The 17,947-nt window shown below is 34.3% G+C and overlaps 12 protein-coding genes and 26 non-coding genes across 38 annotated transcripts, besides 1 other annotated feature; all 38 read right to left on the bottom strand. All coding sequences in view use genetic code 5, as the record gives it.

Annotated features, from left to right (window-relative positions):
- Positions 1 to 36: 36 nt before the first annotated feature.
- Positions 37 to 102, bottom strand: KQ08_mgt24. The gene has a single exon. It is a non-coding gene; the product is annotated as a tRNA-Leu (tRNA).
- Positions 103 to 120: 18 nt separating this feature from the next.
- Positions 121 to 185, bottom strand: KQ08_mgt23. Its single transcript has one exon. It is a non-coding gene; the product is annotated as a tRNA-Ala (tRNA).
- Positions 186 to 1,178, bottom strand: KQ08_mgr01. The gene has a single exon. It is a non-coding gene; the product is annotated as a 12S ribosomal RNA (ribosomal RNA).
- Positions 949 to 1,013, bottom strand: KQ08_mgt22. The gene has a single exon. It is a non-coding gene; the product is annotated as a tRNA-Leu (tRNA).
- KQ08_mgt21 lies at positions 1,179 to 1,250 on the bottom strand. The gene has a single exon. It is a non-coding gene; the product is annotated as a tRNA-Ser (tRNA).
- KQ08_mgt20 lies at positions 1,245 to 1,309 on the bottom strand. Its single transcript has one exon. It is a non-coding gene; the product is annotated as a tRNA-Lys (tRNA).
- Positions 1,310 to 1,330: 21 nt separating this feature from the next.
- Positions 1,331 to 1,753, bottom strand: ND3 (NADH dehydrogenase subunit 3). The gene has a single exon. The coding sequence runs from the start codon at positions 1,751 to 1,753 to the stop codon at positions 1,331 to 1,333; it is 423 nt and encodes a 140-aa protein (YP_009054304.1).
- KQ08_mgt19 lies at positions 1,754 to 1,819 on the bottom strand. Its single transcript has one exon. It is a non-coding gene; the product is annotated as a tRNA-Glu (tRNA).
- A 35-nt stretch (positions 1,820 to 1,854) lies between these two features.
- Positions 1,855 to 1,920, bottom strand: KQ08_mgt18. Its single transcript has one exon. It is a non-coding gene; the product is annotated as a tRNA-Gln (tRNA).
- A 6-nt stretch (positions 1,921 to 1,926) lies between these two features.
- On the bottom strand, positions 1,927 to 2,991 carry ND2 (NADH dehydrogenase subunit 2). Its single transcript has one exon. The coding sequence runs from the start codon at positions 2,989 to 2,991 to the stop codon at positions 1,927 to 1,929; it is 1,065 nt and encodes a 354-aa protein (YP_009054303.1).
- A 1-nt stretch (position 2,992) lies between these two features.
- On the bottom strand, positions 2,993 to 3,376 carry ND4L (NADH dehydrogenase subunit 4L). The gene has a single exon. The coding sequence runs from the start codon at positions 3,374 to 3,376 to the stop codon at positions 2,993 to 2,995; it is 384 nt and encodes a 127-aa protein (YP_009054302.1).
- A 39-nt stretch (positions 3,377 to 3,415) lies between these two features.
- KQ08_mgt17 lies at positions 3,416 to 3,479 on the bottom strand. Its single transcript has one exon. It is a non-coding gene; the product is annotated as a tRNA-Phe (tRNA).
- Positions 3,480 to 3,552: 73 nt separating this feature from the next.
- On the bottom strand, positions 3,553 to 4,986 carry COX2 (cytochrome c oxidase subunit II). Its single transcript has one exon. It carries the CDS (start codon positions 4,984 to 4,986, stop codon positions 3,553 to 3,555), a length of 1,434 nt encoding a protein of 477 aa, YP_009054301.1.
- Positions 4,987 to 5,831: a D loop.
- KQ08_mgt16 lies at positions 5,832 to 5,900 on the bottom strand. The gene has a single exon. It is a non-coding gene; the product is annotated as a tRNA-Met (tRNA).
- Positions 5,901 to 6,078: 178 nt separating this feature from the next.
- KQ08_mgt15 lies at positions 6,079 to 6,145 on the bottom strand. The gene has a single exon. It is a non-coding gene; the product is annotated as a tRNA-Pro (tRNA).
- A 63-nt stretch (positions 6,146 to 6,208) lies between these two features.
- KQ08_mgt14 lies at positions 6,209 to 6,276 on the bottom strand. The gene has a single exon. It is a non-coding gene; the product is annotated as a tRNA-Met (tRNA).
- KQ08_mgt13 lies at positions 6,275 to 6,339 on the bottom strand. Its single transcript has one exon. It is a non-coding gene; the product is annotated as a tRNA-His (tRNA).
- A 43-nt stretch (positions 6,340 to 6,382) lies between these two features.
- KQ08_mgt12 lies at positions 6,383 to 6,452 on the bottom strand. The gene has a single exon. It is a non-coding gene; the product is annotated as a tRNA-Asp (tRNA).
- Positions 6,453 to 6,466: 14 nt separating this feature from the next.
- On the bottom strand, positions 6,467 to 7,012 carry ND6 (NADH dehydrogenase subunit 6). The gene has a single exon. The coding sequence runs from the start codon at positions 7,010 to 7,012 to the stop codon at positions 6,467 to 6,469; it is 546 nt and encodes a 181-aa protein (YP_009054300.1).
- A 37-nt stretch (positions 7,013 to 7,049) lies between these two features.
- COX3 (cytochrome c oxidase subunit III) lies at positions 7,050 to 7,910 on the bottom strand. Its single transcript has one exon. The coding sequence runs from the start codon at positions 7,908 to 7,910 to the stop codon at positions 7,050 to 7,052; it is 861 nt and encodes a 286-aa protein (YP_009054299.1).
- Positions 7,911 to 7,975, bottom strand: KQ08_mgt11. Its single transcript has one exon. It is a non-coding gene; the product is annotated as a tRNA-Arg (tRNA).
- A 6-nt stretch (positions 7,976 to 7,981) lies between these two features.
- ND5 (NADH dehydrogenase subunit 5) lies at positions 7,982 to 9,499 on the bottom strand. The gene has a single exon. It carries the CDS (start codon positions 9,497 to 9,499, stop codon positions 7,982 to 7,984), a length of 1,518 nt encoding a protein of 505 aa, YP_009054298.1.
- Positions 9,500 to 9,693: 194 nt separating this feature from the next.
- On the bottom strand, positions 9,694 to 9,759 carry KQ08_mgt10. Its single transcript has one exon. It is a non-coding gene; the product is annotated as a tRNA-Thr (tRNA).
- Positions 9,760 to 9,793: 34 nt separating this feature from the next.
- On the bottom strand, positions 9,794 to 9,858 carry KQ08_mgt09. Its single transcript has one exon. It is a non-coding gene; the product is annotated as a tRNA-Val (tRNA).
- Positions 9,857 to 9,924, bottom strand: KQ08_mgt08. Its single transcript has one exon. It is a non-coding gene; the product is annotated as a tRNA-Leu (tRNA).
- Positions 9,924 to 9,986, bottom strand: KQ08_mgt07. Its single transcript has one exon. It is a non-coding gene; the product is annotated as a tRNA-Cys (tRNA).
- Positions 9,987 to 10,052, bottom strand: KQ08_mgt06. Its single transcript has one exon. It is a non-coding gene; the product is annotated as a tRNA-Ile (tRNA).
- Positions 10,053 to 10,056: 4 nt separating this feature from the next.
- Positions 10,057 to 10,124, bottom strand: KQ08_mgt05. Its single transcript has one exon. It is a non-coding gene; the product is annotated as a tRNA-Trp (tRNA).
- A 4-nt stretch (positions 10,125 to 10,128) lies between these two features.
- On the bottom strand, positions 10,129 to 10,857 carry ATP6 (ATP synthase F0 subunit 6). Its single transcript has one exon. The coding sequence runs from the start codon at positions 10,855 to 10,857 to the stop codon at positions 10,129 to 10,131; it is 729 nt and encodes a 242-aa protein (YP_009054297.1).
- On the bottom strand, positions 10,858 to 12,253 carry KQ08_mgr02. The gene has a single exon. It is a non-coding gene; the product is annotated as a 16S ribosomal RNA (ribosomal RNA).
- On the bottom strand, positions 12,254 to 12,320 carry KQ08_mgt04. The gene has a single exon. It is a non-coding gene; the product is annotated as a tRNA-Gly (tRNA).
- A 12-nt stretch (positions 12,321 to 12,332) lies between these two features.
- On the bottom strand, positions 12,333 to 13,475 carry CYTB (cytochrome b). The gene has a single exon. It carries the CDS (start codon positions 13,473 to 13,475, stop codon positions 12,333 to 12,335), a length of 1,143 nt encoding a protein of 380 aa, YP_009054296.2.
- Positions 13,476 to 13,571: 96 nt separating this feature from the next.
- On the bottom strand, positions 13,572 to 14,483 carry ND1 (NADH dehydrogenase subunit 1). Its single transcript has one exon. It carries the CDS (start codon positions 14,481 to 14,483, stop codon positions 13,572 to 13,574), a length of 912 nt encoding a protein of 303 aa, YP_009054295.1.
- A 6-nt stretch (positions 14,484 to 14,489) lies between these two features.
- Positions 14,490 to 14,557, bottom strand: KQ08_mgt03. The gene has a single exon. It is a non-coding gene; the product is annotated as a tRNA-Ser (tRNA).
- Positions 14,552 to 14,616, bottom strand: KQ08_mgt02. The gene has a single exon. It is a non-coding gene; the product is annotated as a tRNA-Tyr (tRNA).
- A 2-nt stretch (positions 14,617 to 14,618) lies between these two features.
- ND4 (NADH dehydrogenase subunit 4) lies at positions 14,619 to 15,983 on the bottom strand. Its single transcript has one exon. The coding sequence runs from the start codon at positions 15,981 to 15,983 to the stop codon at positions 14,619 to 14,621; it is 1,365 nt and encodes a 454-aa protein (YP_009054294.1).
- A 141-nt stretch (positions 15,984 to 16,124) lies between these two features.
- Positions 16,125 to 16,190, bottom strand: KQ08_mgt01. Its single transcript has one exon. It is a non-coding gene; the product is annotated as a tRNA-Asn (tRNA).
- A 2-nt stretch (positions 16,191 to 16,192) lies between these two features.
- On the bottom strand, positions 16,193 to 17,947 carry COX1 (cytochrome c oxidase subunit I). Its single transcript has one exon. It carries the CDS (start codon positions 17,945 to 17,947, stop codon positions 16,193 to 16,195), a length of 1,755 nt encoding a protein of 584 aa, YP_009054293.1.

Here is a 17,947-nt window from a genome sequence, read left to right as displayed (position 1 = left end):
ATCTACTGTATTGTTATTTTTAAAATTAACTGAAATTTTCTGAGAGGAACACTCCTATCTATAAGGCTTAAACCTATCGCATAAAACTTCTGCCACCCAGAACTAGTCCTGTTATAACCTGTAGCATAAGGAAAATCTTCCAATTTCAAAACGCAAATTTGACCTTTTTTTTAAAGTATTACGCTTAAATAAAAAATTTTTAACCAACACCACTTTCTAGTAGCATTACTATGTTACGGCTTATCCCATTTTATTAATATCAGGTGACCACCGGGCGATCTGTACGCACATTATTTACATCTATTCAAATTTCTTCATTAAAAAATTTTACTAATAAGTTCTTCTTCAATAAAAAATTTCATTTTTATCTCCGTTATGCTAAACATTTGTAACTCAGCTAAGCCCTTTTCATATCCAACACGTCTACCTGAATTCCTATATTTTTAATAAATTTATATATTTCACCTTATACTTCTATTCCGTTCGGGGTAGATTGTCAACGGCGGTATACCAAGCTTAGAAAAGGTAACGTTCTCGAGGATCATCGGTTTAACCGCCAAGTTTCCCTAAATGGTTGTAATGCACCGCCAGAACTCTTGGTTTTTAAGCGGTTTTGCTCGTAGTCCCCATGGCTTTGAAGGTATCTTCAATAAAGGGGTCTCTAATCCCTGTCTTCGTAAGCAGATTTGTAAGATTTAAGTGTTAAAGAAAAAAAGAATCACTCTTCCTGATTATATTTCACCAAATACAGGCGTGTATATATCTTTATTATACTGTTCCTTTACCATCTGGTAGTTAGAATTGAGGTATGTGGTTTAACCGCAGGTGCTGGCACCCCTATTTCCTTCCTCTATTTGTTTTTACCTGGGTATATCTGTCAATAATAGCCCAATCTTCGCCACTGAAGTAGGAAATCAATAATCAGCAATCTTAGTTCACCAACTAACTACGCAAATATGTGGATGTTTTAATAATTTTAAATTATTTACAAATTCCATTGATGCTATTTTACAAAAAACAGCTCTATTCATCACTCATATAATCTCCGTCCACCACTAAATTTTATAACATGTATAAACTAAAACCAAACCCCAACCTGTGCCAAAATCAAACACACCAAAACCCCGTAAGTAAAACCTCTTAATTATTTTAACTTAAAAATAATTAATTTTTGATTAAAGAATAGAACGAACTCGAATCGCCCATGACAAAAATTAGAAGTCTTCGCATAACCTATTATTCTCTATTCCGGGGGATTCTCCCTTCTACAAGTTAAAAGCTTGCTGCTTTACACATAAGCTACCAAAACTGTTAATAAAGTTAATTCTTACTATTTTTTTCACCTTAGAGTCCCTTCACGATACTCATGTGATAAACCTAAAAGAAGAATAAAAATGAATCCCACTCCAAAAAACAACATTCTGATTCCCTCACCTCTTCTTAAAGAAATTCTTATTCCTACTACTAATGGTATGAATAAAACTAACTCTAAATCAAAAATTAAAAACAATAAACCTAAATGGTAAAATTGAAGAGAGAAAGGAACACGTGCACCTCTTATTTTATCAAACCCGCATTCAAAAGCCACTTTTTTCCCCTCAGAAACACGGCTTGTTTTACCTACTAGTAACCCTAACCCTAAAAGACCAACTCCAACTAATCCTAAAAAGATACAGACTCCCACTACTCTTAAATCTTGACATCTATTAAATAAATTTGAATAATTTTCATTAAGTAATATTCACCCTCTCATAACTTTTGGGGAGATTTCTCCCACCTACAGATTGAAAGCCTGCCGTGGTTTTTCCACCACAAAAGCCTCTAATTTATTCGCCAAAATTTATTCAAACCAATTTAACAAGGGGTTTTTAACCACTCATAACTCCAAAAGTTACTGTGCTATCTTACACCACCTCGCTAACTTTTTTAAGTTAAAAACCCTAGAAGGTAAACTAACCCTATTCCCCCTCACATCTGCACAACCAAAATCAACAGGTCACCTGAACTTATTCCACTTCAAAAAGAACGCCCTTCCTTTGAAATGAAGTTACCCCTAGAGCTTGTTCCAATTCTTACTAAACAATTTATAATTAACCTCAAATAAAAGTAAAACCTAATAATGGAACATATAACCAAAATTAAACACGAAAAAGGAAATTTCTGCCAAAGAACATAAACCCTAAGCATTTTTAGTGTTCCACCTAAAAATGGAGGTATTCCAGATAAAGAACTTAAATGGATTAGAACGCCAATCTTTCTTATTTCATTTTCTCAAGCCCCCTGTTTAGAGTTATCATATATATTACAATGGTCCAAAAAACTAAACAGTTTTTTTTCTCTTAAAACTGATACTGCAAAGAAAAAAACAATACCATATACAAATAAATATACATATAAAAAAACTCTACTGCATAAACAAACAACTACTAATCATCCCCTGTGCACTAAGGATGAGTATCCAATTAAAACACGATAAGGTAAAATCCCTATTCCCCCTAGAGCACCTACCACACTAGTAAGAAAAGCCCTAACCTCAAGAAAACCATATATTCTTCTAGAAATCCCAAAATTTCTTAAAACATAAAGAGGACCAACTTTTTGTATTCATCCAATAAGAAAACAGCTTTTTCAAGAGATTAACCCTATTACAGAAGGCACCCAAAAATGGAAAGGAAATATCCCTAACTTGATTAGAATTCCGACAAACCCTCTTACACCCCCCCTTCAAATAGAAAGTAATCCTCCGCAACTAATTATAACAAAAGAAAAAAAGATTAATATTGAGCCGAGGCTCTGAAAAATAAAATACTTTATAGCCCCTTCATTTTCCTCTAAAGACACACCTGAAACCAGACAAATGGCACCTGCAAATCCTCATTCCAACCAAAACCACACCCCAAACAGACCCTTTCTTAAAATTACACCCAACAACCCCCTTAATACCCAAAGCACACATATTACGGTTCTGGGCCCTATCCGCCTAATTGCCATTTTAAAACTTCAATAATGAAAAAGAGTGAGAGCTGAAGGAAGAACATAACCGAGAAGAACTCACTAACAACGCCAACCCTAAGACAGCCTCACAAACCGCCATACTTAAAAAAATAATCGCTATAAAAATCCCAAATGAATTTATTTCCACATAAAAGAAAAAACAAACAAATAAAAACATAACTAGTATAAACACTTCTAAGCAAATTAAAATCCCAAGAAAACTCTCTCTGTATACTACAACTCCAACAGCTCAACCCATTAACAATGCTATTTCCATAATTAAGTTATACTTAAATTTAAAGATATTATTTTTAATAGCCTTGGGGTTTAAACCACCCTGCTGGTAAACAACATATTTTGTATTATTTTTAAAATGGTTTATTTGCCTTAAAATTTGATTTTACCAGCAGGGTACTTTCACCTGGCCCCAGAGTTTCCTCACCTCAGTAGCTTCAACACTGCGTTCTTTTAAACTATTAAGACCATTGAAAACAGATTAATTTGTAAATTAAACACACTTTCAAATTTTTAACTATACACTAAAATAAATAAATTCTTTTACTTCATTCATAATTCGTATTCTCTCAAATGAACCAAATAATCTTCATACTCTTCCCTGCTTCCGAAAATAAAAACATTTACAGGTATAGCTCTATGATGGACACCACATAACTCATAACATTGCCCCTGTAAAAACCCAGGAATTATAGGCATAACTGGAAAAGAGTTTATCCGACCTGGAACAGCATCTATTTTAACACCTAAAGCAGGCACACCCCATCTATGTATTACGTCTGAAGTAACCACTGAAAGAACAGTAGTCTTACTAGAAGGTAAAACAAACATTTGATCTGATAAGCCTATTCGAGACGTAAAAAGATTTAATCTTTCCTCCAGTAACGTATTAAACCTGGAAAAATTATATTTAGCCTTAACGTCTGATGACCCTTTTAAACTAGCACCAACTCTCCTACCTCTCGACTTCTCTTTTATAATCTCGTAATCAGCTTGTTTAGAGCAGTATGTATCATAAATCTTTTCAGCTAATTTATCGTCATTATCTTTTTCCAACTTATAGTCTAAATAAGAATCCACATTCATCCTCCCCACCTTGAACCCCTCATACCCATATAGAGAACTCAAAACTTTACTGTGGTCTTCTTCTCCTTTCTCTCCCATCTGGAATCACAAATCAACAGAACTAGTTGGAGACTTTCCATTACCATAAGCCTTGAGAAACTCAACTCATTTTTGAGACTCTCCAAAAACCTCTGGGAAACTACAATCTCCTCTAATTTCCCAATCATAACTCTCATTTACTGAAACAGTAGTACTTTCTAAGGTTTCTGTATCATCCATGAGAAATCGAGTATGATGTATAAAGACTAATGCAGCTTTTATACTTCTCGAAGATAATATTGGTCCTATCCCATGGGCAGATTTTCAATTTTTTGTTAAGAAACTACTTCTAACCTCACCACCTAAATTTTCAGCCTCATAGTTTTCCCCTTCTTTTCTAACCTCACCACCTAAATTTTCAGCTTCATAGTTTTCCCTTTCTTTTCTAACAAACCATTGATTCCCAACACGATCAGACAGATCAAAATTTCAACGCATAAAAGTAGACTCAAAAAGTCTTTTTGGTAAAAAATACTCATATTCCCAATATCACTGGTGAGCAGTAATTTTTCTCTGGTAATCAATTGTTTCACCTATCTCTATAGAGTATAAATTTGTCAAAGAAAAAAACGAAAGAAAAATAAGCACTCCGGCAGGGCTAACAGTTCATAAAATTTCTAATCAAGCACACTCCCTTCCATAACGATACCTTCTTTTCCCATTCACTAAAGGTGAAAAATAAGCTAAAATAACTCCCCCTACAACCACTGTAATAACCACCACTACCCCTATAACAATGTCATAGTATGTCACTAAATATCTACCTGTTGCAGTAACAACATTTCTAAAACCGAGCTGACCTCATTCAACCATTAAATAACGCTTCTTTTATATTGCACTTTTAAGATTATATCTTAACTACTTTTTATGTATTGTTATTTTATTTTCTGCATTCTTCTCCTCTTTAAACAACTCTCTTCCTATACCTTACATAAGACTTCTTTCCATTAAACTTTTATGGAATAATTAGACTTTTAAAAACCTCTCCAGACATTTAACGGTTGGAACTTTTTGAATTATTGTTCTCCTCTTCTTTAAAGGATGAGTAGAAACCAACGTTCTTTTTTAGAGTAATATCATAAAACCACACATTTCTTCTAAACAAACAAAATGCCTATTAAAATATATTAAAGTATATTTGCACCAAACATTAACTTAAAATCCCCTCTCCCCTCTCCCCCTTAACTATTCCGTTAGTGGTCCCAGTTATTCTTTTATTTCTCTTTCCTTTTTCTTTTTTAGTTTGTTGCTTTTGATTGACGTATTTTATTTTTGAAAATACACAAGACCTAGTAACATACAGTTTTCACTGTATACTCCCGCCACGATCTCCCATAACGCCCGATTTTGCGTTAAAATGAAAAAATTTCCTGATGTACCCCCTTACGGAACAATTTTAAATTTTCTTTATTAGGGAAAACCTTAAAGAGAGAATTTTAAACTCTCTTCTCTCTTTGTTAGGTGTTTCAAGTCTAACCTTGATTTTTTCTTCAAAAAGTTCGCCGTTTTTGAAATTAACAAAAACTGATTTTATAACCTTCTTCTGGTTGTTTTCTTAATGACACTCAACTTTGAGTAAAAAGACAATCATTTTTCATTTTCTTTTTACCCTGTAGAAGACTTATATTCTTATTTTTCAGCTTTTGACTCATAACGTTATTAGAGGAACGGCTTTTGCTCGTATACCAGGGGCATGAACCCTGTAACTTTTTTAGTTTATCCTCTAACCATCAGAACCTTAAAGATACTTTTAAACTTAACCGAAAAAATTAATAAGTGACAACTCTAACGCAGCAACACTAGCACTGAAAAACTTAGCCTGACGTCATTTTATAACAAAAATTACCAAATACTTCCCTGTTAATATAACTTTTATCTCTTTTTAATAGTAAAACTTTCAAAATTGATTAGACCAACTTATCCAAGCATTTAACACTCCCAAAGTGTTAGTTTTTTTTAAACTATGGTCTAACTATGTAGAAATTTTTTAACTTCAACAATTAAATTTCATTACATAATGAGAGTTAAACTTAGATTTGGAAAAATGAATTATCCATATAGCAGAATTATGAGTTCTGAAACTTTATTTAGTTTATTTTCCAACCACCTAAAACTTATTATATCTTTGTCGCCACAAGACAACATTTTAACTTAAACTAAGGTAGACTAAAATAAGGTTTAACCATGAGTATTATCTTTATTACTTTATAAAAGGAAAGCTTTATTTATTAAGCAACTAAAGATTGACAATCTTACATTATGGTTTAACTATTTCCTCTAATCTTTAACTTCACTAGTTCTTTCTTAAAGCTTTACTACGAGCCAACGGACCACTAGTAACCCTTACTATAGTTACTGAACAAACTATTACTAATAGAAGATGGACAGATAAATAAATAATTAATATTCCTCATTCTATATGCAAAGACAGATTTAAGCAATCTATTCCTCCCTCTAACTCCTTTAAAAAGAACTTTGGTAAAAATAAAGACTCTTTCGGCACACAGGAAAAACTTTTAGCACAAACCAAACCAATAAAAACCAAAATAAAAACATCTCGCACCCTTAAACCCAACCCCGCCTCTACAACGCCAACTTTTTCAATCCGTCGAACAAAAGATGTTAAAGCGACACAGTAAGCAACAAGAACCACCACCCCCGCAACCGCCCCTATATATACACAAAACCTTAGAAATGACAAACCTATTAAATAAAGTATTAAAGTTACTGACAGTGAAACCCTTATCAACAACCACACTAAAACAAATTCTTTAATATTTATTCTTAGAATATATCACAACAGAGCCCCCAACACCAATAAAAATATATATACTATCATAATTTTTAAATTCTTTAAATCGCCTAAACCGGCTTTTCTAAAAAAACTTTTGTAAAAATCCTACTACTTTTCCCGTATAAAAAGGTCAAACATATACAAATAGAATAACTAAAATTCAAATTACATCCACAAAGTGCCAATACCACACCGTATATTTCACAAAGAATAAATCTTGCCCTTTCCTAAAATGGCAAAGTATTAAACGCACTCAGACAACAGTTAACATCAATGCCCCAGCCACCACGTGACTAGCATGGAACCCAGTTAAAACAAAGAAACATGAAGAGAACACCCTGTCATTAATTCTGTAAGGCAACTCATGATACTCGTGATACTGTACAGACATAAAAATAATACCTAAAATAATTGTAACAGTTATTCATTTTATTCCCTCTACTCGGTACCTTTTAAACTCCTTTGAACCTAACCAAACACTGTTAAATAAATTAATATAGCAATGAGCAACATTTGCTGTTACTCCTGAAGTTACTAATACTGCTAGGTTATATAAAGGTTCTCCTAGAAAATGCAATGGAACAATTCCACGAGGAGGTCACCCCGGCACCTCCGAAAACATTAATTCTCCATTACCACAGTTGAACCAGGCTCAAAAAAATCTTACAAAAAAGAATCTTTCAGACACAAGAAATATTTTAAAACCTAGTCGAAACACTTTTCGCACTAGTATTGTATGACGCCCTTGATATGCACCTTCATAGATTACATCCCTCCATCAACCGGAAGCAGCTACTACTACTAAAGATATGAATAGTCAAACTCAAAACAAAGGCCCTCCATGGAGAAACTTAATGGTTCTAAACGCCGCACCTCCCACCCCGACAGCAGCCACGATCGGCCAGATTCTCAACTGAACTAAAGGATAACCAGTACGAGCTATAAAGTAATAAAATATTTTTACTTCTTGGGCCGAAACCAAGCACACTTAAATTATGCTAATTACTTAGCTAATTATAAGAAAAATGAAATAAAGACTATAAATGCTATTAACACCGCACCCCCTATTAATTTCAACTGGCCCCCTCGGTAAAAGTTAGAACCTTTTCTTAAAACATCAAACAACCCATCATATCAAAAAAAAGCACATCATCCTTTCTCCACAAAAAAAAGAGCATTAACACACTTATCTAAAAATTTTCTCCCTAAAAAGTTTCCTCTAATCTCTCTTAGAAATCACATTTTAACAATAAACCACTCTGTAAAACCGGAACGATTAGTTGTTTTTAACAGCTTCTGACCGTAATACCAAATAAGTAAAGAAGTCAAAGTTAACCCCTGAATCATTATGATTATAGAAATTCTTCCTCTATTTATAAATATAAACTCGGAAAAATGATTGAAATAAGACCTGAATATATAACCAGTCAACAACGCACAAACTCCTAATACACTAATTGGTAGCAAACACCATTTTCTTCAATCTAATTCCCCACTTACAGAAAAATACCTTTTTTTTACACCAAGATCATACAAAACACGACCAGAATAAAGGCCAGTAATTCCTACGGATCTATAGATTATGAACACCTTTAAAATTCCCGAATCTCCAGATAAAACCCTCTCCACAATAATATCTTTTGAATAAAATCCAGATGTAAAAGGAAGACCGGTCAACCTCCCAAAACAAATCGCTAGTCACGAAAATACAATCGGAGCTTTCCATCAAATTCCCCCTATAAATCGATAATCCTGTACACCCCCCCTCACAAAAATTAGAACCCCGACACACAAAAATATTATAGACTTGAAATATGCATGAGTAATTAAATGGAAAAAGCAGATAACGGGAAGTCCTATACACAAACCGAACAATATAACCCCAAGTTGTCTTAAAGTAGATAAAGCTACGACCTTCTTTAAGTCAACCTCATATATTGCTGCCATACCAGAAAGAGTTAAAGTTATAATTGATGTAAATATTATTATGAAGTTTAAGATTCCTACAGAAAACACCTCCGAAAAACGCAACAATACATAAATTCCTGCCGTCACCAAAGTAGAAGAGTGTACTAACGTGGACACAGGAGTTGGAGCAGCTATAGCAGCTGGTAACCAAGCAGAAAAAGGCACTTGAGCACTCTTAGTTATTCTAGCAATTAATACTATTAACAATATTCATACTCTAATGTGCCCCAACCTTAAGTCTCAAAACCCCCAGGAAACACATTCGATTCCTAAACCTAGAAACATGACGAAAAATATATCTCCTACTCGGTTCCTTAACAAAGTAATTATACCAGCCATTAGTGAATCCCTATTATTATAATAAATCACTAATAAAAAAGATGTGACCCCTAATCCATCTCAACCAACCATTAACCCAAATATTCTTGGCGTGAAAATTAAAGCTCCTATTGCACAGACAAACAACATTAATATCCCGATGAAACGGACGCCATCTTGTTCCCCAGATATATAAAATACACTATATATACACACACATCTTGCAATACAGCAAACAGTACTTATAAACACCACCGAATAAAAGTCAAAAGTAATAGGAAAAGAAATAGGGTACAACAAATATCTTCTTAGATCAAACTCCACTACTAGCCCAACACCCGATGACACCTCCCTATAAAAAATTAAAACAAATAAAACTCCTGTTACCCCTAACCACAACGAACAAGAAATAAACTTTAAATAGACGTTATTCAACTTCACAGGTCAAAGCCCGTAATGAGCTCCTAAGATTTACAAAATCCCAATCTTTATAAACTATTTGACCTAATTATATAACCCCAAAACTTTACATATTATTAATAGAGGAGAAGAAAATTTCTACCTTCTTAGTGTAAATAAGCCACACTTTTTATGCTATCTCCTCTACCAAATAGAATATTTTCTACCTCTTGAGCCTAAATCAAGTACATTTATCTTCTGCTAATCTGGAAAGCCTCAGGAAAAACCCCTCTTTCAAAGCTGCAATTTGCTGTTCAATATAAACTATAAGGCCAAGACATTGGAGGATACCCCCGTTATTACCACATCAAGGTAACCCATAAACTCTGGCACAACATCTTCTTGCAAAGGATAAAGCATTATCGCTCTACTTTTTCATTTGAAGTGAACTAGTCTGTTAACTTAATCCTTTGTATTTAACCCCTAAAAGGAATTTCTTCAACATATAAAACATTTAAAAACACAAATAAAAAAGCTTGAAATAAACCAATAAACAATTCTCACACAGTAAAAAATATAAGAAACAACATGAAGAACAACCCCTTTAAAGGTATACCCCTTTGAAGACATACATGTAATTTTCTTCTTAGCCCAAAAAAAACCACCTCCCCCGCAATAATGTTAAACCCTAATCGTAACACTAAAGTAAAAGCACGAGCTACCAGTCTTACAGATTCCGCTACCGTAAGTAACCACCGTAATAATCTTCTGTCAACAGGAATAATTAAATGACAAACTAAATTTACTCAAAAAGGGGACCAAAACATTATCACTCCAGTAGATCATATAGTAAAAGAAAATACTATTCCCACATAAAAATCACGAGTGATAGCATAAATTCCAGGAATTAATCCGAGAACATTAAACCACAAAAGACATAAAAACATCCTAGTTAATACCCCAACTGCCCCTGGAAAACGCAAAACATTACTTCTCTCTTTTCTCTTATATACATATGAAAATACCATTTCAGCTACTCAAAGAGCTCCAACTTCCCCTCGATTTAGTTTAACCCCTGAAAATTGTCCAAAATGAAATAGTAATAAAAGAACCCTACTTCCCCAGAAAAAAATAAAACCAGTAATTTTACCCCCCATGCCTAAACCTCTTAGGTAATCAAAACTCCTAAAAATATCAACTGCCATTTAACCCTGAAACATGTTTTCTCTTTATTGTCATACTTTATTATTTCTCATTAATTTAATTTAGACTGTATAATCTTGCGTTAATATTATATTAAAATAAGCAAACAAGTCAAACTTTTGACCTGGATCCTTTCGTACAATAGTTCAAAATCATAAAGATAGAAACTGACCTAGTTTACACCGGTCTAAACTCAGATCATGTTGAGTTTTAAAGGACGAACAGTCCTACTCCTCTAGCTCCTGCAACCAGACAGATACCCAAATCCAACATCGAGGTCGCAAACCTTCTTTTCGATTAGTCCTCTAAAAGAAGATAACGCTGTTATCCCCAGGGTAACTTTTTCATCCGACTTTATTTAAAGGATCCTTTATATTATTTTATAGATAGTTAATTTTATATCCCTACTGCCCCAGTAAAACTTTATCTCTGCTAGATAAACAGAGATTAATTAAGCTCCATGGGGTCTTCTCGTCTTTTACAAATATCTTGGCCTTTTCACCAAAAAGAAAATTTTGAACGTTGTTAAAGAGACAGTTTTTCCCACGTCAACCCATTCATTCCGTCCCCCAATTAAAGGGCAATTTATTGCGCTACCTTAGTACAGCTACCAACTGCAGCCGTTAAGAGCTCACCCCACCGGGCAGGGCCGACCCTTATTATTTTTGACCTAAGGGCCATGTTTTTAATAAACAGGCGAGAAAATTTTTTGCCGAGTTCCTTCCTAACAATTTTTTATTCTTAAACCTAAAGGTCTAGTTTACTTAATTACAGGTAATCCTTTACCATTCCTGATTTCTTGATAAACAGGACTGTTAATTATTTTTTCAGAAAATATCTAACTGAAAATTATATTCTACTAATTTTATACTAATTTAATAATACTTAATTATGAAATTAAAAGAAGTACTAAAACAACAAAAGATAATAAATCTATATCTAAATAACTACTAATAAATGAGTAATTTGACCTCAACATCAATTAGCTATCTTTTTACATATTTTATCGAGCTAACCCCCAATAAACTCAATCAAAACAATTTTATTCTAAAATATGTTTTTTCTGCACGTAGATGCATTTCCTTCTCAACCAGCTATCAACTTTTCCGAATGACATTTCACCTCTAACTATCCCTTTACACATAATTATGCAACATTATATTTATTTCTAGAACACTACTTACGAGAAAGAAGTTCTTATCAGCCCCTTAAGGTGTCTACCAATAAAACAGTTAGCTCTAAAACTTTCAGGATAAAATAATAAATTTTCAAACTCTATAAACCATGATACAAAAAGTACAGAAATAAAACCTCTCTTTTAAAAATAACTTATTTATATAAAACTACTTCAACATTTTAATTCCCTCAAAGTACACACCGATACACCGATTTGGCTAATGAAGTAACTGTATTTAATTCAGACCTTTTTCTTGGAAGGAAAAAATACTTATTATACTACTACTCCTCTATTTAATTCTTATAACAATCTCACCAACTTTTCTCAGAACAGTTTCGGAATCGGATAACTATAGAAATACAAAAAATAGAAACAAGTTCTATATTTACCAAAATCAATAAAGGGGTATTCCACAGGACATGCACCAGTATACCTTAAAAAAACAAAATTTGACACAAACAGCCAGAAGTAAAACTTAGAAATAGGGTTAAACTGAAAACCTCTAATAAAACCTTTTCTAATAGAACTAAATATAGGGAGTGTATATAATACAAGAACAGACGCAGCCAAGGCAACTACCCCTCCTAATTTCGTAGGCGTAGAACGTAAAATTGAGTAGGCAAATAAAAAATATCACTCCGGCTGAATATGTTTAGGTGTTTCTCTAGGGTTTGCAAGTAGAAAATTTTCAGGATCACCAAACAGATCAGGAAAAAGCAGACAGACCCTTATTAAAACTATTATATACACACTAATACCTAATAAATCTTTATAGAAGTAATATGGGTAAAATGGAACCAAGTCACATCTCCTATCAACCCCCAATACATTAGAAGAACCTGTTTCATGAAGAAGACCTAAATGCACCAATATTAATAAAACAAGAACAAAAGGTATTAAAAAATGTAACACGAAAAACCGCTTTAATGTAGCGCCACAAATATGATTTGCACCCCATATTAAATTTACAATTTTCACCCCGAACTTTGGAATTACAGTAAAAAGATTAGTAATTACCGTTGCCCCCCAAAATGATATTTGGCCTCACGGCAAGACGTAACCTGTAAAGGCAATAGCCATTAACAACACCAATATTGTCACCCCACAAGATCATACACTACCTAACTTATAAGACTCATAGAAAAGACCTCGCCCGGTGTGAATGTAAACACAAATAAAAAACATAGAGGCCCCATTTGCATGGCAACCTCGAATTAACCAGCCATATTCTACATCCCGCATAATATAGACCACAGAAGAAAACGCGTCTCTTACCCTCGGAGTATAATATATTACTAATATTAAACCTCTAACGATTTGTATAACTAAACATCATCCTATTAAAGAGCCAAAATTTCACAGATACCTTAAATACCTAGGCACAGGAAACTCCAACACCAACTTCACTAACTTTTGACTACTGGGAATACTTAATTTTTTCACCTAAGAAAACAGTAAAAACTTGTACCTTGGAAATTTTAAATCCACAACACATAAATTTATTTCTTATTCATAGAGTAGTATTTTTCAACCATCTAATTAAAATAAAATACCAAGACAGAAGTAAAAGGCCAAAAGACTTAAACTGAGTGGAAGTAGTTTAGTTCAGCAAAACCTTATAAGCAAGTCATAACGATAACGTGGTATTCTTCCTCGAATACCCACAAAAAAATAGGAGAATAGAACTATTCACACCCTGAATATTAAATTTGAAATTGCCCCCCCTCTACCGACCCTTAGAAAGATTACACCGGTTAGTATTCTTATAAAAAAAATTCTTCCGTATTCCCCTAAGGCAATTAAAGCAAAACCCGCCCCACCAAACTCAACAGTATAACCAGACACAAGCTCAGACTCCCCCTCAACAAAATCAAAAGGAGCTCGATTTAGCTCAGCCAACCTTACGATTATTCACATCAAAAAAACCTCTATACACATTAGGAATATTCCTATACCCCTTACCCGAAAATCTACTAAGCTCAAACACCTAATTATTACTAATGGAATTAAGATAATAGTTGTAAAAACGATCTCATACGAGATTGTTTGAGCCACTCCACGTATTGCTCCTAAGAAAGAGTAACGGGAATCAGCCGACCATCCTACCAGAAACACACCGAAAACGTGTCTTCTTGATACACACAGAATAAAAAGCACAGGCAAATCAAAACGACTTGTTCTATAAAATGAAGGAAAAACCACTCATACACAGTATGAAAGAAAAAAGCACAGAAAAGGACCTGCCAGATACACCCCAATAAACCTTGAATAAGGCAGAGAAAATTCTTTTGTAAACAGTTTTACCCCGTCAGCAATGGGTTGTAATATCCCCTTTAAACCTACCTTATTTGGACCCTGACGGAATTGTATTATTCCTAAGCCTTTACGCTCTACCACAATTAAAAAAGCCACACCTAATAAAATAATCAAAATAGCTAGTACGTGAGACATTAAATAGGCTTTTAGATGAATCGAACACCCTAAAAATAGGTTCAAACCATTTTTTTTCCAATAAAACCTAGAAAAGAGATTTATTAAATCCGTAAATGAGGCTACAACTCACCGCTTCGACAGCCGCTTTTCCTTTTAAAGTAAAAAGAAGTCTGACCCTAAAATTCCCGCGAATGTAAAGACCCTTAAGAACACCCCAGTCCTTAAATAACGCTCTCTTATGTTCCTGACATTCGTTCTCATTCTTGACGCTCTTCCGTGACACACTCTCCCGTATAGGTAAAAACAACAAGCTCCACTTAAAAAACATATTATTCCCCCAGGTAGAACCAAAAATAGAGAGGTTCAAGCTCCCGAACTAATAGACAAAACCTCCCCGATAAAATTTAAGGATGGGGGTAAACCCCTATTCAAAACACACCTTAAACATCATCATAACGCAAAAGAAGGGTAACTTAGTAAGAGCCCCTTTCTTAGCAACATACTTTGTCTACGACACCACTGATAAAGACTTCCAGCCATCCTAAATAATAGAGGGGAGCACAGACCATGAGCAAACCCTAAACACAGAGCTCCTCTTCACCCTAAAGGGTATAAAGACACTACCCCCATCAAACACACTGATATATGTCCAATTGAAGAGTAAGCAATTAATGCTTTGATGTCGCTCTGACACAAACAATAACATCTGGTTAACACACCTCCTCACGCCCTGAAAACTAAAAGAAACTCACTCAAAACTCTAATTCTTTTTATACTGAAAACATCTCTTAACCGTATTATTCCAAAGATTCTAAGTTTCAAGAGAACCCCAGCCAATAACATTGAACCTGCTAAAGGAGCTTCTACATGAGCCTTAGGTAACCATGTGTGAAAAAAGAAAACTGGCAGCTTAACTAAAAATCCTAATATTATTCATAACCAAGCCACCCATTGGAACTCACCGAATCAAGAAAAACCATCAAATGTGCTAAACTTAATAACCAAGTATTCCGCTGAATAACACCAAGTATAAAAGTGCCCGAGCAATACTAGTATAGGGACTGAAGCACACACCGTATATAATATTATTGCAACTCCCGCTTGTAAACGCTCAGGGTTAAACCCCCACCTTAAAATTAATCATAAAGTTGGTAACAGCCTGAACTCAAAAAAAAAAAAAAAGAAAAATACATTACTCACTAGGAATATTACGCTTGACCTAACTGCCACTCCAACTACTGCCGTTTCAAACCCGTTCTTATATTTCTCTCCCCTTTTTTCTCCTTTTTCCCACAGAAATAAATTTTTACACCTAGATACTAAACTTGCTATAGAAACCATTACCGTTATGAGTACTATAATATACCTAATTTGATCTATATATACTCCCCCGCTAACAAAAGCCACACTGAGGTAATTTCTAAATCTAATAAACCCCATAAACAAAATAAGTCCTAATCTAAACACTCTTATTCCTCCTCCAAGAATGAACCCCGACCCTACAAAAACTATTATTATACTAAATACGACTCTAATATTATCTTAAAACGAATAACGCCCTTTAAAAAACCACCAAAGGCTGATATAGATTACCATTCAACATAGCAACACTACAAACGCATTTAAAAAAATTAAATACTCTGATCCAAACTGTCCCATCTAAGCCTACATAAATTTATGTACTAATTGATTAACAGTCAACTGGTCTTATTAACCTAAGACTTATTTTATAAACCTTTAAATTTACCTTTTATCTTTCCCATTATTTTTTGGATTCCTCCTGCAGGTCCTTTTGAAGCAAATGATACTCCTCGCTGAGACTGACCATGGTAACCCACTGGAAAACCTCGATGTCCTCACTCTGACTCAGACTTGTTTACCATAGGAAAAATTAAACACCGCTGAAAGCTAAGAGCTTCATACAAAATTCAAAGGAAATAACACATTCTAAATAAAGAAACAGACGAACCTCATCTCGAAATATAATTAAATAAGTAGTATTGGTCCATGTAAATTGGATATCGTCGGGGTATTCCCCCAAGTCCTAAAAAATGCTGAGGAAAAAATGTAAAGTTTACTCCTAAAAATAAAGATACAAATTGCCTTTTTCTTCAAAGTTTATGAAGCCCAACTCCTGTAACTAAAGGGAACCAAAAGTGAAAACCTGCAAATATCCCGAACACCGCCCCCATCCTAAGTACATAGTGAAAATGAGCTGTGACATAATAGGTGTCGTGTAAAACAACATCTAAAGAAGCTCTTGACAAAACAATTCCCGTCAATCCTCCGATCGTGAAAAAAATAAGGAAGCCTACTGCCCAATATATTATAGGTCAATCTCGGACAACACCTCCTCATATAGTACCCAACCACCTGAATACTTTAACCCCAGTTGGAATCGCAATAACTATTGTTAACCTACTGAAGAATGCTCGAGCATCAACATTTATTCCTATAGTAAATATATGATGCCCCCAAACAATAAACCCTAAGAATCCAATAGACAGTATTGCATAAAACATAGGCAGTTTTCCAAAAACCCGCTCTTTTCCTACTCCCACTTTTACTACGTGTGAAATAATTCCAAAGGCAGGAAGAATAAGAATATAGACCTCTGGGTGTCCAAAAAACCAAAACAAATGAACAAACAATATTGGGTCTCCCAACCCAGTAGGATCAAAAAAAGCAGTATTAAAATTACGATCAGTTAAAAGCATTGTTAAAGCCCCCGCCAAAACTGGCATTGCTAAAATTAATAAAAATCTGGTAACTCCAATAGACCTACAGAAAAGAGGAACTCGCTGAAACGGGTGACATCCTGCACGCATGTTACCCCAAGTTCTATAAAAATTTAGAGAAGCTATAATAGATGAAGCCCCTCCAATATGAAGGGATAAAATTAAAAAGTCTCCCGCCGCACCAGAGTGTCCTATTATATTTCTCGACAACGGAGGGTAAAGTGTTCATCCCCCACCAAACCCCCCCTCTCTAAACATTGAACAAAATAATAAAAACATAGATCTTGGTAACACCCAGAAACTAATATTATTTATACGAGGGAAGGCCATGTCAGGTACAATTAACATAAGAGGCACCAGCCAATTTCCGAACCCGCCCATTATTATGGGTATAACAAGGAAAAAAATTATAATTAACCCGTGTCTAGTTACAATTAAATTGTAAAGCTGAAAATCTTTTAATAACCTTAAAGGTATTGATAACTCTAAACGAATTAAGACACTAAGCCCAGTCCCAACTAAACCTGCTCACAGAGAAAAAACAAAATACAAAGACCCAATATCTTTATGGTTTGCCCTAGCTAACCATCGACGGCCCCATTCAACCCAGCTTACACCCCATAAAAAAAGAACAAATATTACCCCTCTAAAACCACCACCGAAGATTTTTCATTCTTCTTTCCGAAACGCAAGCCAACTAATATAATAACTTAAAATTCTCTTTTCCCTTACACTATTAGATAT

The sequence above is a fragment of the mitochondrial genome of Mya arenaria (assembly GCF_026914265.1).
Source record: "Mya arenaria mitochondrion, complete genome".
NCBI classification, from domain to species: Eukaryota; Metazoa; Mollusca; class Bivalvia; order Myida; family Myidae; genus Mya; species Mya arenaria.
This window is presented reverse-complemented; position numbering and strand designations above follow the sequence as displayed.